Source organism: Carassius carassius, chromosome 7 (genome assembly GCF_963082965.1).
Source record: "Carassius carassius chromosome 7, fCarCar2.1, whole genome shotgun sequence".
Classification (NCBI taxonomy): Eukaryota; Metazoa; Chordata; class Actinopteri; order Cypriniformes; family Cyprinidae; genus Carassius; species Carassius carassius.
The window spans coordinates 38,227,788-38,250,406 of record NC_081761.1 but is presented as its reverse complement, the minus strand read 5'-3'; the positions used below and the strand labels follow the sequence as shown (position 1 = coordinate 38,250,406).

Below are 22,619 nucleotides of genomic sequence, written 5' to 3'. Positions count from 1 at the left end.
GCACCACAATTTTTTTTAGCAACTTTGATAGATTTGCTTCTAACCAATTGCAATACTGTTTCACAGCAAACATTTGTGCTATGCTAAAACAAGTCTTGAACTAACAGACACTTTAGATAATTGAATATGCTTACTTAAGTTTTCTCAATTGTTCTTTAAAAAAAGAGAGAACCCTCACTACACAAAAGCCACCAAAATACTGAGAAGCACCCGAGACACCCTTCGCTGGAGACTGTAGCGCGGTGACGCCACGTACGTACGTCATGTATGTACGTCACATATGTGTTTACCACGCATGCTCTTGTAATTTGCATTGCGTGATGACGTTAGTTGTTTTCGCATCGTGCGTGCATTAAAACGATGCGCATACGTAAAAGAAAACTCTAATAAAATGTTAAAGTATTAAAGAACATTAAGGTGTAAAAAAGACGGGGAAAACAACCGTGTTTAACCATGTTTCATTTGAGGTAAAATTATACAGAATTAAAGTTTATTAATTATACGGAATTAAAGTAAGTAGTACCTTACTTACAATATATTAATATTCTGTTGCACTTTACTTCACTGTATATTGTAATATTATACTTCAAAGGCACCTTATATTTCTTATTGAGCTAGTCAAAATTACATCAGAGAAGTACAGTCGTCGGCTCTAATAGTGCAGATGGTAAAACGTGTGTTGTTCACAATATGATGCAATCGATCGGTCCGAATCTGCCTTTTTTTTCCTCCCTTTTCAAATTTCACATCAGAAAAGCATTTATTTTAAATAAAAACGAAGGAAATAATCAAACAGTTTTGAGGGAGGGCTTTATTGTCCTAATATGCTGGCATCCATTTAATTATTTGAATTAAAATTATAATTTACACTCAGTCATTATTGCATACTGTTTTATAATGTACTACAATACTGAGGTGCAACTAATTGCCACTATTTGCAATAAGTAATATAAATAGCAGAAAATCCTGCTATTTTAACATAGTGTAAATAGAATCTATAGCCATTTGCACTTAGTGTAAATAGCCACTGCCGTTCTTATTTTAATCTTTCCTTTGCTATGGTTCTTGTTTATCTATTTTTTAACTATAAATTTGGACATTTTTCTTTTGCTTTGGCAATTCTGCATGCGAAACATTTAAGCCAATAAAGTAGTTTTAAGTTCAGTTGACTACATACAGTATATTTTCAGTGTCTGCATCCCATTTTATGCAAGGTGCCTCCAAAGAGAAAAAACTGAAATTCACCTCCATCACTGATAAAACAATAAGTCAAGCAGTAGCCCTCAACTTCTTTGAATGGATAAAACCCACACAGGACTCTCCTCCTGCGATTCCTCACACAGCCAGGTGGACAGTCTTTAAATATCTCACTGCACCGGAGGCACTGGGTCAGAGAACATGACGCCCGGGAACTCAGGTTGTTTTGTTCAGACAATGCACTCCAGTTCACGACACCTAATTTACATAAAATAACAAATACTAAAGCAATATTAAATAATTTTGGAGAAAGGCAGAAGAGCCATACAAGGAAATATTTTAAATGTATTTTTAAATATATTATAGCAAAAAAAAAAGTTTTATTTGCTTTGTCTGTAAACTACCTAAGATATTTAATTTACCAGCATTAACATCAACTAAATTAATACATTTTGTCATGTCAAAATTTAGGTTGGCTTGGCTTGAGAAAGCATGGCCTGAAAGTTTGAAGTTTTTGTCAATTTGAAAATTTTACAGTTGAGGGCTATACAGTCTGTCAGAGAAAGAAAAACAGATAATTACAGTAATCTAGCCACATGAAGTGAGTCTCTTCTCTGAATTTCTTCTCACTGACAATGTCCCCCAAAAGTCATATTAAGATATATGAAGGTCAATTTAAGAGGTAACACTTTACAATAAGGTGTCATTGGTAAACACTAGTTAATGCATTAATTAACATTAACTAACAATGAATAATACACAGTATCTATTAATCTTTGATAATGTTAATGAAAAAGATTACAAATATGATATTTTTTTTGCAATGCATGCAACCATCAATGGCATTGCTTACATTAATAAAGTATTTCTGCTCTATTTTAATACATCTTTAATGGTTCATTTTAGGCGAAATAAGACTTTGAAAGACCAGCATTCGAATACTATATCATAAAACATGTCATAAGTGTTTGAAATCGCACACATTTGCAATGGCACTCTCTATGATTATGACCAAAGCATTATTACAATTAAAAGCATTTTTAAAAGCAAATTTTTAAGAAAACAAAAGTAATATCTCATATCCACCATACCTTACGAACATCCGGAAGTGAATGAACCTGGATATGCGCAGTAATGACAGTCAGTATGGCGCACAATCGTACACTCTCAGAAAATAAAGTACATAATTGTACCTTTAAGGGTACAATAGCTTGTCACTGGGGCTGTACCCTCAAGGGTACAGCTTTTGTACCCTTGGCATAGGGTACAAATTTGTACCCTTGTGATTAGTACCTTAAGAGACCAGTTTTGTACCTGTGGTGACAATTTTGTACCTTTATTTAACAGTACAAAAATTCACCCTTCAAAAAGGGTACAATCATTGACTATATGTATATTAACTCACACGCTGAATTAAAATCAGAATTCAGTATAGTCTTTTTTTTATCAGCCTTGATAGAAATGTCTCCTACTGTACCCCTATTTCTGACAGTGTATTTACGGTAAATACATATACGTTACTGCGCATGCGTGGTAAACACACGTCACGTACATACGTGACGTACATCCGGACGTCGCCGCGCTACAGTCTGCAGCGAGGAGTACTTGAAGCACCCGGCTGCAGCCTGCAGATTGAGGCGGGGCATACCTACTCTGATTGGTTCGATCGTCTTTCATAGACTTACATGATAGGAAATGTGTGCCTTGTTGGTGTAGGACGGAGAATGCTGTTTAAAAAGCTAAAAACGCTGTACAGATTTACAAAGCCTTTACTATAATGCAGTTTTTTATTGTTAACTTGACTCACTATGTCTGATTTATTGAATCAAGAGATGTTAGCTGCTGCAAGTTTACTCTTCTTGACCAGATTAATTCACAAATGAATAATTGGGACATTCTAAAAGCACGCTTAATGTGAAAGTATGTGGCTTTATGCATTAAAACAGTGTTTTAAGAAGTTCCTCCTCAGCTGCTGAGTTCATGAGTGGAGCAAAAATATGGCAGGACTTTTAATCTTTGGCCCCTGGACTTCCCACCTCTGGTAACCAGGAGGTTGTGGGTTCAAGTCTCAGTAAAGGCATGATTTGCAGGTTGAGGAAATTAATAAATGAATCCATTCCACACATGACTGAGGTGCCCTTGAACAAGGCACCGAATCCTGAATTGTTCCGTAGTGCCACAGATGTTCACGGTATGTGTGTGTGTGTGTTCACTACTCACTGCTGTGTGCAGGGGCGTCATGCAGTCATGATTTTTAAGGGGGCACATTTTTTTTGGGGGGGGGTCGGGGTATAAGTCATTCTACGAAAGCACTGTATAACTGATATAGGCTTATTTTTTTATTATTTTTTTTTTCCTTTTTATTCAAAACAATTCCAAACATGCTTAATATATCAGGAAATATCTTGTTTCTCAAATATGTGTAGGTAAACGCGTTTTGCACCTTTATAGATTGCTATTTGATCAATATATGGAAATGTAGTGTAATCTATTAACTACACATAAAAACCTGACTTTTTACTTAAGTGCCATATCATGCCATAAAATATTTTTAATACACCTGAATTTGCATTTAATGTAAATTTTAATAACAATATTGTAAGATACTTATTTTAACACTTTCATTTTACAGAGAGTAAAGAACATTTACATTATCAAAAAACATTTTCATTCAGTCTAGCCAGAGTTCAGGCACTCTCAAAAACTCCCATTAAAATCACTGAAGCACTTTACATTATGAAACGAATATCTTACTTACATTCGTACGCACATCTGCACTTTTTGTTGTTTCTGATGAGATAATTCGCTAAATAATTCAGTCAGCGAGCAAGTGAACAAAACGTTTCAGTGATGACTCTTCTGGACGTCTCTCATTGGCCATTGCATCCATAATCGCAACAGAATAGTTTCTGATTGGTTATCATGAAGCATTGTACGAACGTGTCTGTCTCTGGCTTAGATTTGAATTTAGCAGCTGATGCTGTGCACTGAACGATCTAATCACACCGCTGTGATTGTATCAAATATATAAAAAATATTATTCTGCAAATTTTATTTTTTCGTTTGGAAGCTGCATTTAAAATCCACTTGGCTCAAAAATCTGAGGGGGCACGTGCCCCCTCACTTCGAATGGGCACGACGCCTCTGGCTGTGTGTGTGTGTGTGTGCACTTGTTTGGGTAAATGCAGATCACAAATTCTGATTATTGGAAACACACCACGTTATAATCACAGTGCTCTTCTTACTGCAGCATGATTTCTGCAATCCCATTAAATGATTTAATCATAGTTTAAATCATAGCAATTTATTTTTTTTATTTTTTTATTTTTTTTTTGCCAAAAATGTATTTCTTTAACTCACCAGCAGATATGAGTTGTTCAGAGCTCCCTTGATTCCACATGACAGTGACACATGTTAAGGGTGTGTCGAAGGGAATTGTGACATCACAATTCACCTCATTTCAAATCTGGCCATTTCAGAAGGGTAGAAAACAATTATTCATATTTTAAATTGGGAAGTTAGTTTTGAGGCAAAAATGTGCAGTTTGTTTTTATTGTACATTAACATCTCATATGTGTAAACATCAATACAATTGTATTCTCCTTTTCATAATCAATTTAATCATTATTTAAAATTTTACAATAAATCTTAGTCATTAATGTTTTATTCTTTTCAAATTCTTATCAACATTTTATTTGTTCACTTTTATATAAAAGTTCTAGTCCCTGTCTCTCTGTTTCTCTCACAGGTGGCAGATAACATTTATGGCATGTTTCACACCAGATACACTCTTCATCGCCAGGCTCTTCAGCACAAGATCGGCTACATCATTGACGTCAAGTGGGTTTTGTGTGAAAGAGAACATTTATTATATTATATTCAATCTTCTGCGTGCATTATGACATTTCCCCAGATTGTACTACTTTTCACATGTGTATGTGTGTTTCTCTTTGTACATTAGGATTAAGGATGCTCTTGTAAAAGCTAATAACGAGCTAATAACGAGTCCACCATCCAAGATCTCAGATGTCATATATGATATGCCAGAGTACACCAAACTCACAGGTCAGAAAAAGCATGGGTACAGATCAAGATAAATTATTATTTAAATGATTTAGACTTTTGTTTTAAATTACTGGTCAATTTTGACATCATATTATGCTGGGTCCATAAACATAATAATGATATTTGTTTGCTGAAAGGTCAAATTAAATGAGCCATCTCCCCTGTCCTTTAACAGATCACATCTTTGATCAGATCCTGAACCAGTCAGACTCAAATCCAGATCTGGCTGAAGCCCGAAGCATTCTGCAGGACGTTGTCAACAGAAGGCTGCCAAAGTTTGTGGGAGAGGCTCGACTGAATGAAAACAAATTAAAGGTACACTGTTAAAAATGTATTGTATTTTTACAGGAAACTCTGGCAACTAATTGCAGTGAATTCACAGCAAGTAATATACAAAAAACACACTGTTGATTTAATAAAACAAAATTCTGTGTTTATACAGCAGAGTTGCTGTGATTACAGTAGCATTAATACATTAAAGTGTTGTATTTTGTATTGTTGTCGTACAATCCTCAACAGTGGTGACAATCCCGAAAAACAGAATTGCAGCAATGCATGCTGGGAACCATGAACATGTTTTGTATGCTGGCATGAAACATGTCACCATTGTTGTGTTTCATACGCCAAATGTTGATGTCTCTGAGTTTAAAAATAACCTGAAACCTGTTTTAAACAAAAAGTTAGCAAAGACAATATTTATACACTGTTAAACAGCAGGGTACGAACCACGACAGTGTTTCAAATTACTTATTTTTATATCTGTTGGTTCACTTAATCCATTTTAGTGCAGTCAGTAGGTTGCTATTAAAGCAGACTTGTTGATCTGCTTTATATATTCAGAAATGTTTTCTGAAAACAACTGCAACTGCTGCAGAAAAAAGTATTGTAGCAAAAGTTGAGGGTCAAGAGCACAGCTGAAGCAAACTCTGATCTCTATGATGGTGATCTCAAAAAACATTTTCAATAAGACATCAACATCTTAACCTCTGTGAATTCTCAGTAAGACCTTCTGTAGATGCATGACAGAAATAAAATCATTCTGCTTAGTATTACTATAAGTGAAGCTGGTAATGTTGTTTGTGGAGTTGTTTCTGAAGAAAGTTGTAGTTTGTGTTCATATTTCTCTTTCTTTCTTGCTTGTTCAAAGCAGGTGTTTGAATGACTGAGAGAATGTTGCAGGAACATTTTACTAACCTTAAAATAACATTATACTAATATGGAAACTGGAAGTTTTTATGTATCTAATTTAAACTATAGATAATATCGCCACAGGATCTCATTATGTTATTCTGTTAATATGTCTATCTTGTAAAATGTCATTAAAGTTTGGTTAAAGCAGCGGTTCTCAATTCCAGTCCTCGCGCCCCACTGCTCTGCATATTTTGCACGTTTCTCTTTGTTAACACACCTGATTCAGATAATCAGCTCGTTAGAAATGAACTCCGTGCATGAACTGTGTTCTAATTGTTCATTGCTCCCTACTCTCTGAGCAGGGGAAATCTGTTGAAGTTTACCTCACATCGAAACATTCATTCACTGATTTGTGCTGTGCAGCGTCTTTAAACATGGACAACTGTGACATCATATACCTCTGTAAATCAATACAATTTAAATTCACGTCTTGCACACTTCAATGCACTTTGATTGGAACATATAGCTACGTTCACTTCAAACTGGAATCATGGCTGAATATCCTGTGATGACCACTTCGCAGGGCACTTATGTTCGAATAGAACAAATGTCTAAAGCGCTAAGAGAAACGTTCAAAATGTGCAGAGCAGTGGGGCGCGAGGACTGCAATTGAGAACCGCTGGGTTAAAGACAGTTCTTGACTCATCAGCTGATTAATGTATTTGAGTATAATATATATTTAAATGATTAAAATATATTATCGATGCCACTAGAATAGTCGCCTAGTCTTCTGCAAAAATAGAATTAGACTTCTGCTTTTTGAATGCAAATGATGCCTGGCATCTAAAAGAATTTCAGAGGTGTCAAGTCCAGGGGTCAGAAAGTAAAAGTCCTGCCATATTTTTATTCCACCCATGAACTCAGCAGCTGATTTCACCAGAGGAGGAACCAAGTCATTCCTTTCAAGTCACAAACGAGTCTCAAGTTAAATCCCAAGTCCCCAAAGAGTTAAAGTTAGTGAGATAATTAAGTGACTAATTAAATGATGACTGTGCAGTAGTGATAAACACCTGCTGTTATTGAAAATTACAGAGGATCGGATGATTTATTGTTTAAAATGATGCGACCATCATGGAGATCAGTGTTTGATTTAGTTGGGCTCTTGACCCTTTTAATAATACAAAGTAATTTGCTTTTAAGCACTTGCGGTTGTGTTACATAGTAAACATTAACAAATTGCTGAATTGCTAAATTAAATTGCTCTTTTTTTATCTAAAACATTTAATGAACACCATGAGGGTGTCTCTCTTTGGTTTGTTACATGATGTACAGCTCTGAACTACAAAAAAGTCCTATTAAACAAATATTATTGCAATTCTTAAATATTGGGGGAAAATTATACAGGCTCAGGATTTTAGACATGAGCACTTATCATATGATCCTCAACAGTGGTGACAAAATTATTCATGCTACAGTCCTTGATGGGAGTTTTACTATGGTGTTACCCAGCATGCACTTCAGCTTGAAGAGTTTTGTTGATTGTCACCATTGTTGAGATTCATATGCTGGGTCATGATGTCTGTGCGTCTTAGTAGGACAAGATTAAAATATATATATATATTCGTTACATGCATTAGATTTCAAATTATTTCATTATAACTATTATACCAACGGTTTATTTGCATGTGGCAGTTCCACAAGGTAGGTTATTAAAAAAAACTGAACATATGTTAAATGAAATAAACTTTTTTTGGAAATAAACAGACTGATGCCTCACAATTACTTTGTCATGTAAAACCAGCTAGTAATGGTTTTCTGCACAGCACTGATCACACTGCTTTATAACAGCACATGTACTTCAACAGGGAAATACCTAACACAAGAAGCCAAAGGTCAAGAGCCAAACTGAAGCAAACACTGATCTCCATGATGGTGGCATCAGTTTAACCAATAAAACATCAGCATCTGATCCTCTGTAACACACAATAATGGCAGGTGTTCATCACTAATGCACAATCATCATTTAATTAGTCTCTTAATTATCTCATTGACTTCAACTCTTTGAGGACTTGGGATTTGACTTGAGACTAGTTTGTGACTTGAAAGGAATGACTTGGTTCCTCCTCTGGTGAAATCAGCTGCTGAGTTCATGGGTGGAACAAAAATATGGCAGGACGTTTACTTTCTGACCCCTGGACTTGACACCTCTGAAGAATTTAAACCATTAACAAAACAAATCTTAGGTAACATTATTATATACTTCAGCAGTAAAGTTACATTTATTAATTATTAAGTACATTTAAAATCACAGTCATCTAAACTTTAATAAAAAAAAATACTTCCAAAACATAACTTTTCATACCTCATGAAATGATTTGAAATTATTCGTAAACAATTATCTCATTAACTTTAACTCTTTGAGGGCTTGGGATTTGACTCAAGACTAGTTTGTGACGGAAGGAATGACTTGGTTCCTCCTCTGGTGAAATCAGCTGCTGAGTTCATGGGTGGAACAAAAATATGGCAGGACTTTTACTCTTTGTCCCCTGGATTACCCACCTCTGGATCTTACAGGGCTTTCAACCAAGGAGGTCCTTCAAAAAATATCAGAAGCAGGCATAGAAGTAACCAATGTCGAGATATACTGCATTCTGAGTCTATTCCATTGTTTTGGCAAACCAAGTAACTCTTTAACATAGACACCATGTGGATCCTTTGTTGAAAAATTTTGAATCTTTTGTCATATGAGCGTCACTTTCATGCATGCAGTGTCAAGGCTGATAAAAAAGGACTATACTGAAACCAGGAGATGAAATGGATTTTCAGGCAAATTACACTCACTCAGTAGATGATCATTTCTATGTTATAATTAGGCATTGTTTTTAAAATGAAAAGGATTTAGTAAATTCTGATTTTAATTCAGCGTGTGTGTGTGTGTGTGTGTGTGTGTGTGTGTGTGTTAATATATATAAAATCATATCTCATTATAGTCAACGATTGTACCTTTTTGAAGGGTGAATTTTTGTACTGTTAGATAAAGGTACAAAATTGTCACCACAGGTACAAAACTGGTCTCTTAAGGTACAAATCAATGCCAAGGGTACAGCATGTATATATATATATATATATATATATATATATATATATATATATATATATTACAATGCATAATTGTATTTGTAATAAATGTCATAACGTATCTTACTGGGTAACTCTTTTTCCTTAAAGGAAAAGCTGACAAACCATTGGGAGGAAAAGGTCAATAACCATAGTCTGGATCCTGAGGACAAAATATTTTGTGTAAGGAATTTAATTTAAACAGAATTGTGTAGTTAAGTCAGATTAATGTGTGTAAATATGTGATCCCTTACAAGTCATTCACTTTAATGGCGTGTCACTGACACTGTGGAGTGATGATCACTGAAGACTTATAGATTCATGTCAGTTTATTGGCATATGACACACCACACATATAACTGAAGCACATAGTGTTCGTTTGTGCATCATAAAATTAACATTTAATTACAATTTTGTAGTTGGAGCTCCCTGAATGATGTGTTTTTATATTATTTAAAGATCATTAAATATCATGCAAATATGTTTGAATTTTTAAAATTTTCTATAGTACTTCATTTATGATTGATATTGTAATTCTTGTTAGAAAAAAATGCTGAAGTGCTTGAAAGACCATCCTGAGGAAGCCTTCAAGAACGCAGTGTATCGGGTACTGATCTCTCTTAGCTCAGAAATGAATGAGACTGAAAGATTATGAGAAAATGTACTTTATTTTTATATGTGTAATTCATTATTAGTTAAAATTTATATTTTTATGTCGTGTCCACACCGTTTGCATTGCTTGATATATTATTATTGAATATATATTATAAGAAATGTTATTGAAGTAAAAAAGCCTCAAATATCCTATGATTAATTTATATTACTTTAATTAAGTGTGCTTGCATAAGATTGACTGCTTTTAAACAATTTAGAAAATACTGCTGCTCAGTTTGGGAGATCAGTCTGATGAAGCCTTCAAGATTAAGGTAGTCAATCAATTTCTCATTTGTCTCAGACATTTATGGTTCAAAAAAGTAATTTCATAATTACAGAATTCTTAAGCAATTGTTGGTTATTCAATTATCTACTATCCATACATGAATAAACAAATGACATTTACTTTAGCTGTAAATTGCTATTTTGTTTTATATTAAGATGTGTATTTTTATTTGATATTCACACGCATAATGTGGCAGGTTTTTTTCAGATTAATATTTAGTTTTTTTACTCATTTTATATTTAATGTGGTATTTGCATATGACTGATCCTTAATTTCTTTAGAAAATACAAAATGACAGCTTAAAAGCCCAGCCTGTTAAAGCCTTCAAGATTCAAGTGTATAAGGTACTCTTTTTCTTATAGCACATACATTTTATTTGTTCAGGATTCACATATGAATAGAAAGCTCAAAACAATGGCAATTGTTTGAAACATAAATCTTTTGTAACATTATGAATGTTTTTACTTCCACTTTTGATCAATTAAATGCTAATGAATGCTTAATAAAAGCATCAATTTAAGAATATATCTTACTGACCTCATATTTTTGAACCAGAGTGTACATTTTCCTTCTCAATGTTTTTTTTTTTTTGGCTTTTTTTTTTTGGCTTTTCATGCATTGTGATAGAAATTACTGAAGGATCTCTGGGATGATATGCTGTTGGAAAACAAACAGAAGGCAACAGACATTGAAATTTATGTATGTTTAAACAGTTATTATTATATATATTTTTTAAATGTCAGTTTTGTACTGCTCATCTTTTTACAGTTTGTATCTGTCCTGTCAGAAAACGCTTCTCATTCAGGTTCTTGAGATGGGTTTTGGTGAAGTGGGCAAAGAGCCTATTGCTAATGTTCATTTCTACAGCAAGAGTGACCTGAAAACAGCTTTCAAGATGAAGAAGTACCAGGTGAGAAATCTGACTCATCTCCAATATTATCATAATAAACTACAACTAGTATTCATGATTATTATTCTCGAGCATTAGATTGTCTGTTTAATTAAGTTGATAGATAGATAGATAGATAGATAGATAGATAGATAGATAGATAGATAGATAGATAGATAGATAGATAGATAGATAGATAGATAGATAGATTGATTCTTGGTTTAAGAAAGAATGGTTAACAGGCTGTGTTTGGTTTCTCTTTCCCTTGCAGGTGTCCAGCCTCAAACCAGAGAAGTTTCACGAATTTCTTCTGAGGGTCTATCATGATCCAGAGGATCAGAAGCATCAGAAGGAGGTCCAGCAGAAAGCTCAGAAGTACTTTCATGAGTGGTGCAAAAATCCCCAAAACGAATTCATTGATTGCAGTTATTCTCATTCAGGTAATTTAGGAAATTGTGCTGCTATCTCTGTATTTGTGTATCTATATTAATGGAGCTGGGCTGTAAATTGTTTTACTTTCTGCTTTTTATTTATTTGCATATGTTATCGAATGCTTTTATTCAGAGTAATTTATACTTCAAAGCAGGTATAATGTGATAAAGAGTCATGAATAGCTTGATTTGACTTAGGATGGTCAGACAGCCCTGACAAACACATTTTCAAAGGCAAACATGATGATAAGGATGCTGATGAAGAGGAGGAGAATCAGGAAACCTCTTCAAGCAAGGTAACAAATAAAAATGAAACTAAGCTAACTATTAAAGGCTCAGAAAAATGAAACAAATTAACTCTGTCTATTCTGTAAACAGTGAAGTTTAGCTGATGGTATTGCAATAACATCTACATTTTCCAGTCAAGATTTATGTTTTTCACGTCATTTCATTTTTCACTTTAGAGCAGAAAGTTTAAGCATTTATAAAGCATTTAAACATTTGGCCTCATACAGTGTTTGTGAATTGTGAGAAATGACTGGGGCAGTGGTGTCCTAATGGTTAGAGATAGTGATGGCAAGATGAAGCCTCATGTAGCATTAAGATTTTCAGCCAAGTGGTACACAAAAGGGTTCATTTATGGAAACCTAATTTGCTCACAATACCACCTTGTGGCCAACATGTGTAAAACAAGCAGATATATTATAGACAGAGGTGTAAAGTCCAGGGGTCAGAAAATAAAAGTCCTGCCATATTTTTGTTCCACTCATGAACTCAGCAGCTGAGTCATTCCTTCCAAATCACAAACGAGTCTCAAGTTAAACTCTTTCAAGTCCTCAAAGAGTTAAAGGTAATGAGATAATTAAGTGACTCATTAAATGATGATTGTGCATTAATGATAAACACCTGCTGTTATTGAGAATTACAGAGGATCGGAAGATTTATTGGTAAAAATGATGCCACCATCATGGAGGTCAGTGTTTTCTTTAGTTGGGCTCTTCACCCTTTTAATAATAATTCAAAGTAATTTCCTTTTAAACACTTGCTGTTGCGTTACATAGTAAACATTAACACAAATAGCAAATTAAACTGCTCTTTTTTTCTTCTTGGCAGAGAAGTCTCTCTTTGGTTTGTTAAATGATGTTCAGCTATTGCTGAAAAGTCATATTAAACAAATATTGTTGTAATGCTTAAATATTGGGGAGAATTTTTTTTTTTTGTTGATTGTCACCATTGTTGAGATTCATATGCTGGGTCATGATGTCTGTGCGTCTTATTAGGACAAGTTTTCAAAAATTTACATTCGTTAGATTTCAAATTAATTCATTATAACTATTAAACCAACAGTTATTTGCATGTGGTAGTTCCACAAGGTAGGCTATTTAAAAACTGAACATATGTTAAGTGAAATAAAATTATTTTGGAAGTAAACAGGCTGATGCCTAATAACTTCATCATCTAAAACCAGCTAGTAGTAGTTTTTTTCTGCACAGCACTGATTGCACTGCTTTATAACAGCACATATACTTTTACAGAAAAATCTCTAACACAAAAAGCCAAAGGTCAAAAGCCCAACTGAAGCAAACACTGATCTGCATGATGGTGGCATCATTTTAACCAATAAAACATCATCATCTGATCCTCTGTAATGCACAATAACGGCAGGGTTTCATCACTATACACAAACATCATTTAATTAGTCTCTTAATTATCTCATTGACTTTAACTCTTTGAGGACTTGGGATTTGACTAGACTAGTTTGTGACTTGAAAGGAATGACTTGGTTCCTCCTCTAGTGAAATCAGCTGCTGAGTTCATGGGTGGAACAAAAATATGGCAGGACTTTTACTTTCTGACCCATGGACTTTACACTTCTGTCTGTAATATATCTGATTGTTTTACACTTGTTGGCCACCAGGTGGTAATGTGAGCAAATTAAGTTTCCAGAAATTAACCTTTTTGTGATCCACTTGGCTGAAAATCTTAATGCTTCACGAGGCTTCATCTTGCCATCACTACTAGTTAGAGACTCAGACTTGTAACCCGAAGATCATTGGTTTGAGTCTCAGGTTTGGCAGGGATTGTAGGTGGGGGGAGTGAAAAACCAATGCTTCTTCCACCTTCATTACCACGACTGAGGTAAGACCCTCGAGCAAAATACGACGACTCAAAACACCGGACTGCTGCCTGAGCATGTGATACGCAAACTATAGTTCTCTGCTGGATAACTCAACCCAGTGTCATGCTGGTGGGGTTTTGCTAGATGACTATTGTAATTAAAGTAACGATGATTGCAGTGGCATACAAGGGTTGTACATTAAACATGCATACATCTGTTATTATTATATAAAATTAATATTTAGTAGTAGTTTATCAGTGGTGACTGTCAGTTATTATACATATCTAATATATGTATGTCACTAATGTTTGTGCATAGAGCCCATAACTATACTGTTCTGATAAAGGGGACATAACACTTAAAGATTTGGATAATCTCATGTTAATAGTACTACATCCTTCATATATCCGAAGAGTCTTTTTCTATCAGATTTATAAAAGAAAGATACAGTCCCCTTTTTCACACAACCAGCAATCAAGTCTTGAAACAGACAGTATGCCATGCACACGTGGCATTTGTGTGTTCTGTGAACTATAGCCCTATTCGCACATGACTAGTATTACATGGTGACCTCCAGTCATTTGTAATAATTTCCGAGGTTGTCTGTGATCTTAATCCCATGCAAATCTTCCATGACTGTAATTTGTAAAGTAAAAATTCCTCCGCAAATGAACTACCATATTTTGCCGAACACCGAGGTCCTGTGATAATATGAGTCCCGTGTGAATTGGCATCTCTGTGATTTGCCCATTATTTGGCAGAGTCGTTTATAATTTATTCCAAAGTTTTTGTTTCCTGTGCACCTTTTTTCCATCTTTCATGAAGAATGGAGGCTGTGTTGGAGTGTTTTGATTACTAATAATTACTAATAACATTAAATAATTACCGTATTTTTCTGACTTTAAGTCGCACCTGAGTATAAGTCGCATCAGTCCAAAAATACGTCATGATGAGGGAAAAAACATATATAAGTCGCACTGGACTATAAGTCGCATGTATTTAGAACCAAGAACCAAGAGAAAACATTACCATCTACAGCCGCGAGAGGGCGCTCTATGCTGCTTAGTGTAGACTACAGGAGCAGTGAGCAGTATAGAGCCCCTTCTCACGGCTGGAGACGGTAATGTTTTCTCTTGGTTCATTTCTCTTAGTTCATTTCTCTCGGTTCATGTCAAATTTACTTTGATAAGTCGCACCTGACTATAAGTCGCAGGATCAGCCAAACTATGAAAAAAAGTGCGCCTTATAATCCGGAAAATATGCTACTAATAATACTAATCCTGCAAACTTTAAACACTAACTAGTTAGTAGAACTTTTTTTAAGTTAATAAACTTCAAGTTTTAAGTAATTATTAGACCTTTAGATTTTGTACTACAAAAGCATGTTTATTGCATTTAACTTGAAATATTGAGTATGCTTTGGGTGTCCAACTCAAAATTTGTTGATAGCTTTCTCATCTCTCGTGGTTAACACTTTTTAAATTTTGATTTAAAATTTCTACTCCTGTGTGAAACTAATTTCTTTGAGTTTGAAGTGTACTCCCAGATGTTTTTAGAAACTGAATTAAATCCAGTAGCCAGTATGAATGTTTTACAGTAGATAAATGTTTTGTAGCTAGACCTTCTAACCCTTTGAAGTAGATGAAAATACAAAACCTTTTCAACTTTGGTATTTAGATTTTTTGTTTAGTGGAAGAAGTGAGAATAATTGTTTTGATGTTGATTAAAATAAATAAATAAATAATTAAATAAATACAAATAAAATGTAAATATCAGTGACATCATTTGCAGTTACATTCTAGACATTTAATAAGATTCATGACATGACACTGAAGAATGAACTGCACTGATATTTGCCATTTTCTGTCTTGTAGATCTTCAATGACCCCATTCATGGTCAGATTAAGCTGCACCCCCTGCTGGTGAAGATCATTGACACTCCTCAGTTTCAGAGACTCAGACACATCAAACAGCTGGGAGGAACATATCTGGTGTATCCTGGAGCCACTCACACTCGCTTCGAACACTCAGTTGGGTAAGGCTTGTTTTTAGTTTGATTTTTCTTGTGCACACACACACACACACACACACACACACACACACACACACACACACACACACACTCACACACACACACACACACACACACACACACACACACACACAGTGCTTCCTATTCTTTCCAGTAAGGTTTTTATTAACTACATTAGTTAACATTAACTAATAATGAACATTACTTCAGAATTTATTAGTCAATTTCTATTATTAAAAAAAGTTAATAAATTCTTTATAAATATAATAGCTCTAATTAGATGAGTAGAGCTACTGATACACTAGTTACATTTGCACAAACAATATGTTACACAAAATGTTGTTTTTAACTGACAAAACATATATAAAACTCTTGGGTTAAACCACGTTCAAATAACACAACCAAAATTCAGGTATACTGTTATTCTTCTGCATTTATTCTTTTAAGGAACACCACTCACAATTACAAGTGGCAGTGCCACTCGCAGGCACAATGGTGAATAACGATATTACATACATGACATTTGATCTCCTCTTAATCAAGAAACAAAAGAAAACAAAGCATTCTCAGCTACTCAAAAATTATTATTCTTTTTTTTATCTAGAGGTAGAGGGTAGTCTGCATATTGCCTCGAGCCAGTTTGGGGATTATTCTGCCCCTTGTCAGAACTCACTAACATAACTAATTTCATTTCAGTCCAGCAGGAGTTTCTCATGGCCTTATAATGTCAGAGTTAGCTTGGCCAGTGTGTGTTGTGATTGGTTAGCTGGGCCATTGTGTGCTGTGATTGGTTAGCTGGGCCAGTGTGTGCTGTGATTGGTTCATCTAAAATATGCATTGTAGTCCAAACGAGTTGTTCATTGCATTATTTGAAAAGTGATTTCTGTTCAATAAAATATCTCCTTTTGAAGTGTACTTTGAGCTTTGTAACTTTGCAGAATTCTTTTTTTTTTTTTTGCTCAGCAACATTACATACTAACTAAAGTTGTAAAAGTTAAAAAGCATAATAGGACCTCTTTAAATAAAGTCAAAATATATGAGACAGCATAGTACCAACAAACATTACCAGCACACTAAGAACAAACATTACTAAACCACTCAGCAGTGAACAAAAAGGAACTTAAAGAGTCCATGGTGATGAACAAATTATAGACAGGTGTGATTATTAATGAATGTCCATGGTAACTGACCCTGCGTCTCAAAGTTCATACTATCCATCCTAAGCAGTATGTAAGATCAGCGGTGGGTAATCCAGGGGCCAAAGAGTAAAAGTCCTGCCATATTTTGGTCCACCCATAAAGTCAGCAGCTGATTTCACCAGAGGAGGAAGAAAAGTCATTAATTTCAAGTCACAAACTAGTCTTGAGTCAAATCTCAAGACTTGAGTTCATGGGTGGAACAAAAATATGGCAGGACTTTTACTCTTTTATGGAAGCATATGGGTAGCAATATTCAATTTGGAATGTAATATGCAAAATGACAATGCAATATGTAAAATGGCAATGCATTTCTGTATTTACATTTACATTTTCCAATACATGTGTGCATCGTATGGTGCTAAATGAAAATTAAACTACATAATTTTCATTTGCCATTTCACACATTAGTTTTAATATGTAAAATGAATACTAATTTTAACGCTTTATAAGTTGCAAAATTAAAATGAAAATATATTACATAAATGATTAGATATGTATAACATGTTCAAGCAAAAACTGTGGCAAAATAATCATTCAAATGCTATTGCTATATATATGCTATATGGAAAATGTAAATGCAAATACAGAAATGCATTGTCATTTTACATATTGCATTGTCATTTTGCATATTACATTCCAAATTGAATATTGCTACCCATATGCTTCCATACTCTTTGGCCCCTGGATTACCCACCTCTGTGTAAGATTCGAATAAGTGTGTCCCAAAGCATAGTATGTTGAAAAGAGTATGCCAAAAGTCCCCGGATGGTCAACTATTTCAGGTTGATTTTTGAAGTGTAGATCTGTGAAAACTCTAATGGCTAAAATTTCCCACAATCCATTCCACTTCCGGTCCAGCACTACAAACACAAATAAAACGTGTTAGAAAAACTGCAAACATGGCGGATGCTCATGATCGACGGTTAGGTAGAGAAGTTTACAAAAATGGGTTTGAGTTAGTAATAATTAACATTTTACCTGGTAACAAATATTTATTTATTGCTATCTGTGTTATATTTCATTTGCAACAGCAATGTGAACTTTTATAAACATCCATTAGGCTCATTAAGATGAAGGGTTAGGCCACAGAAAGGAACTGTGACAGCTATATTTATATTCTCTAGTAATTTAAAACATAGAAGAAGACAATAGTCTAAAATCCCTATATGGCTTTGTCTCTGCTAAAATGAACATGCAAAAACTGTCTTCCACTATGTGCAATATGCTAACACGTTAAAACATTTTCAGGAGATACAAGCTGAAATGTTGCAGGATGATTTACTCTAATAGATGCTTTTTAAAAGTGGAAAGATAAAACAGATATTTTGTACTTCTGCCTTTTCTTTTTTAAATGATGTCAGGGAAGCTCTTTCAGTTCTGTTACTTACAGTTTTTTATGATTGCTTATTTAATTTTTTTGTTAAATCAAGGCTCATTTTGTTAGAACACTACACACAATTCACACATCCACACACACAAGTAGCAGAACACCCCAGATCATGTGCAAATCAAAACTTCACACAAAAAAGGCACTGTATGGCACAGACATGGTTCACACAATCTGTTTCTGTTTGAACATCTTAAACACCTGTAACATTTCCACTTCTTATTAGAGTCTGGGTTTGAAAAAAAAATAAAAATACATATGTATATGTATACACACACATACATACATCAGTCAATAAATCCACACATTTAACACTTTGCACTGAAAATCTGAACATATTATAAAAAAAAAAAAAAAAACAGCTTAAGCATCATCCCTTCGTCTAGCTGGATCTAGTCGAATCGTCTAAGTCACAGGCTATGTCCTCTCTTGCAAGACATCAATGGAAGACTCTTTTGGAATGGCACAAACATAATTACAATTCACAATTTACATGAGTTGTAGAAAATGCAAAATACATGATAGAGAATGCTTGCAATACAGTGACCTGCTTATGAAAAAAAAATCTGATTAGATTGTAGGTTCAGTTGGTGGAGTTGGGGTTGGAGGAGGGAGTTGATCTGCAAATAGTGATGTTATAGAAGAGATGCTGGAGAATGGGAATTTAAATTGACCGCTGTGATAATTGTCAGAACTGGATTGGTACACGTCAGGAACAGCTGACTCTCAGCTGATGAGAGCTCGACTGATGTGGCCTGACTGAACTAATGCTCATCACCACAGAGTTCAATATAGAGAATCTGATTCTAAACTAACGAATCAATCAACTGATCAAATTATGTAAAAGCTGGATTTTATCCTGTGTTGTGTGTAAAATTATTTCTTGTCTGTTTGTGTAAGGGCTGCATATTTAGCAGGATGTCTGGCAGAAGTTCTGAGAGAGGAACAACTGAAGGAGTTTGAAAAGAACCAAGAGGACTTTAAGGAAAATGATAAGTTTGAAGAGGAACAGAGAAAATTAATTGATGAGAAAGACATCCTTTGTGTCCAAATTGCAGCTCTGTGCTATAATTTAGGTGAGTGCCAGAAACAAGCACACTTGAGCAGAAATAAAAAGTATGTCTATATAGACCTCTGATTTCTCTTTTTTTGTGGAACATCCTTCAAAAGAGGGGAACAATGTAAAGGGAATTAAAACAAAAATTAACAACAAATAAATGATATAAATTAATATAAAACCGATTTGTTATGTATATTTATTTGCAGAATTGGAATTTATTTATTAGAGTTTTAAGAAAATGTATATTTGAAATGTTAAAAGTTTGTTCGATGTAAAGGTAAAATTTAAATAATGGTTGCAAACAAATTTTTGTAGTATTCTAAAATGAGGTAAAGCAAAATATTTATACTGTCTTTGTACTTCAGTAATTTAATATATTTAGGAGTAAGATGGTTGAAGCTCTTTTATTCTTTTAACTGGTCACAATTTTTATAGCAAATGTGATGAAAATAATATAGAATTGTTATCATGCAAAATATGAAAAATGCAGTATATGTTACTATGTTTTTTGTTTTTGTTTTTTAAGGTCATGGTCCATTCTCTTACCTGTTTAAGGACAGGTTCAGCCCTAAAGTCTGTCGTAGTAAGTGCCTGATCACTTTACTGATGTCAATGTATCTGGTCAAAATCAGAAGCAGAATCAGAATCAGAAAGAGCTTTATTGCCAAGTACGCTTGCGCATACAAGGAATTTGTTTTAGTGACATAAGCTTCCAGTAAACAGAGACAACAACACACAGACAAAAAAAAAAAATACATAAATAAATAGGCAAATAAATAAGTGTATAAATAATTGTGCTATAAATGATAATGGAATAGGATTGAGTAAGATGCAGGGATGTACTAGGATGGAGGTATAAACAAATAAATATAAGGATATTGCAAATTTTTATTGTATAAGCATAAATGGGGAACATTTAACTGTTCATGAGGTAGATTGCCTGGGGGAAGAAACTATTCTTGTGCCTTGCTGTTCTTGTATTTGCGGCTCTGAGGCGCCGGCCAGATGGCAAAAGTTCAAAGATGGGGTGACTTGGATTTGAGGGATCCAGAGTGATTTTCTGAGTCCTTTTCCTCACTCTGGATGTGTCGCAGTTCTTGGAGGGTGGGCAGGGGAGCACCAATAATCCTTTCAGCAGTCTGAACAGTTCTCTGTAGTCTTCTGATATCTGATTTTGTAGCTGAACCAAACCAGACAGTAATTGAAGTACACAGGACTGACTCAATGACGGCTGAGTAGAACTGTTTCAGCAGCTCCTGTGGCAGGTTAAACTTCCTCAGCTGGCGAAGGAAGTACAACCTTTGTTTGGCTTTTTTCACAATGGAGTCAATGTGAATGTCCCACTTCAGGTCCTGAGAGATGGTGGTTCCCAGGAATCTGAATGACTCCACTGCAGCCACAGTGCTGTTCATGATGGTGAGTGGGGAAAGTGCAGGGGGGTTTCTCCTAAAGTCCACGATCATCTCCACTGTTTTGAGCGTGTTCAGCTCCAGGTTGTTGAGACTGCACCAGACAGACAGCTGCACAACCTCTTGTCCGTGAGCAGACTCGTCACCGTCCTGGTTGAGGCCGATGAGTGTGGTGGCATCTGAGAGGTATTTAGAGGTGCAGTATTTGGTGTACAGGGAGAAGAGCAGAGGGGAGAGAACACATCCCTGAGGGGCACCAGTGTTGGTGGAGCAGCTGTTTGACATGAATTTTCCCAGTCTCACTAACTGTTGCCTATCTGTCAGAAAGCTGGTGATCCACTGACAGATAGAGCTAGGAACAGAGAGCTGTGCCAGTTTGGTCTGGAGGGTTGTTGGGATTGTGGTGTTGAAAGCCGAACTAAAGTCCACAAACAGGATCCTCACATTAGTCCCTGTTTTTTCTAGATGTTGCAGGATGAAGTGCATGGTCAGTTGAGTGTTGTCATTTAATTTTAAGCTAACAATTTAATAATGCAATTTTTGTTTATAGATTTCTAAATAAAATAAAGCAAAACTGAAAGAACTGAAAGAACAAAACTAAAGAACACATTTCTATTATTAGACTCTACAGCTCATGAATATTTTTTTAATTACCTATGTGCCCACGTGAAAAACAAGGTGGATAAGTACAGTATAAAATCATTATGCCAAAAAAAAAAAAAGAATGTGTGTGTGTATGTGTGAAAGAGATTATTTCAGTAATGTGTACAGTATAACTGTGACTTCAGTTCAGTTCTTTAGAGATCATTTAAGAAAAATATATAATAACCTTTTTTGTTTGTTTTCTTAGGTGATCAGTGGAAGGTAAGCAGAAAAAAACTCTTCTATATAAAATGCAAACTGTTTTTACATTTAGCATGTATATTTCACAATTCATAATTTTCACAATTTTCATAATTCATAATTCAAAGTTTTCTATGATATGATAAAAGTGCTTTATTTACAAATACAAACAAATGCTAATTGAATAAACCTATAGTGAGCTAAATGACACATTGAAATGTTGAAAGAAGCACGTCTTAGGGGGAGAAAAAACAATCACAACAAATGTGTACAGTAACACACTACAAAATTATTTTGAGTAAGCGTGCTGGAGGGATTCATATCAGAAATTTGTCAAATTATGCTTTACATTTTTAATACAGCACTTACATTAATGCAATAAAATGATCATTCTGTAATCATTTTCTCACCCTTTTGTCTTCTCAGACCTGTATGACTTTCTCTTCTACATTAGATTACAAAAGTCCAACTCCAAAAGGACACAAAAACACAATTATAGTTTCATAAACATTGTTCTGAAAAAGTTTTGAAAGACAAACTTGTTTTATGTGGCTATCCACAGGAATAGAAAAACCAGTAGTCTAGGAAATGATAGATCACAGTTCAATTGTAGATACTGTTGTACATGTAGGAAGGCAGACAAGTAACAAGACACTCTGATGTGTAGCGTTCCTGTTTTTAAATATAATAATTTACTGTAGATGCCCAGCTTAATGTAGAATTATGTATTTATAGTTGTATACAGCTTACATTGTTTATTTCTAAAAGTTATGACAATGTGGCAATGCATACATATTAGT

The 22,619-nt window shown here is 34.6% G+C and overlaps 1 protein-coding gene across 1 annotated transcript in view; it reads left to right on the top strand.

Moving 5' to 3' along the window:
* The window catches only part of LOC132144295 (deoxynucleoside triphosphate triphosphohydrolase SAMHD1-like), a 34,049-nt gene extending 18,121 nt beyond the window's left edge, over window positions 1-15,928 (top strand). The window contains exons 9-17 of the mRNA XM_059555074.1: window positions 4,946-5,037; window positions 5,159-5,262; window positions 5,438-5,577; window positions 9,622-9,693; window positions 10,732-10,794; window positions 11,238-11,360; window positions 11,611-11,779; window positions 11,969-12,066; window positions 15,764-15,928. Of these exons, the coding sequence (XP_059411057.1) occupies window positions 4,946-5,037; window positions 5,159-5,262; window positions 5,438-5,577; window positions 9,622-9,693; window positions 10,732-10,794; window positions 11,238-11,360; window positions 11,611-11,779; window positions 11,969-12,066; window positions 15,764-15,928 (1,026 nt within the window). The remainder of the gene's footprint in view (window positions 1-4,945; window positions 5,038-5,158; window positions 5,263-5,437; window positions 5,578-9,621; window positions 9,694-10,731; window positions 10,795-11,237; window positions 11,361-11,610; window positions 11,780-11,968; window positions 12,067-15,763) is intronic.
* Window positions 15,929-22,619: the final 6,691 nt, after the last annotated feature.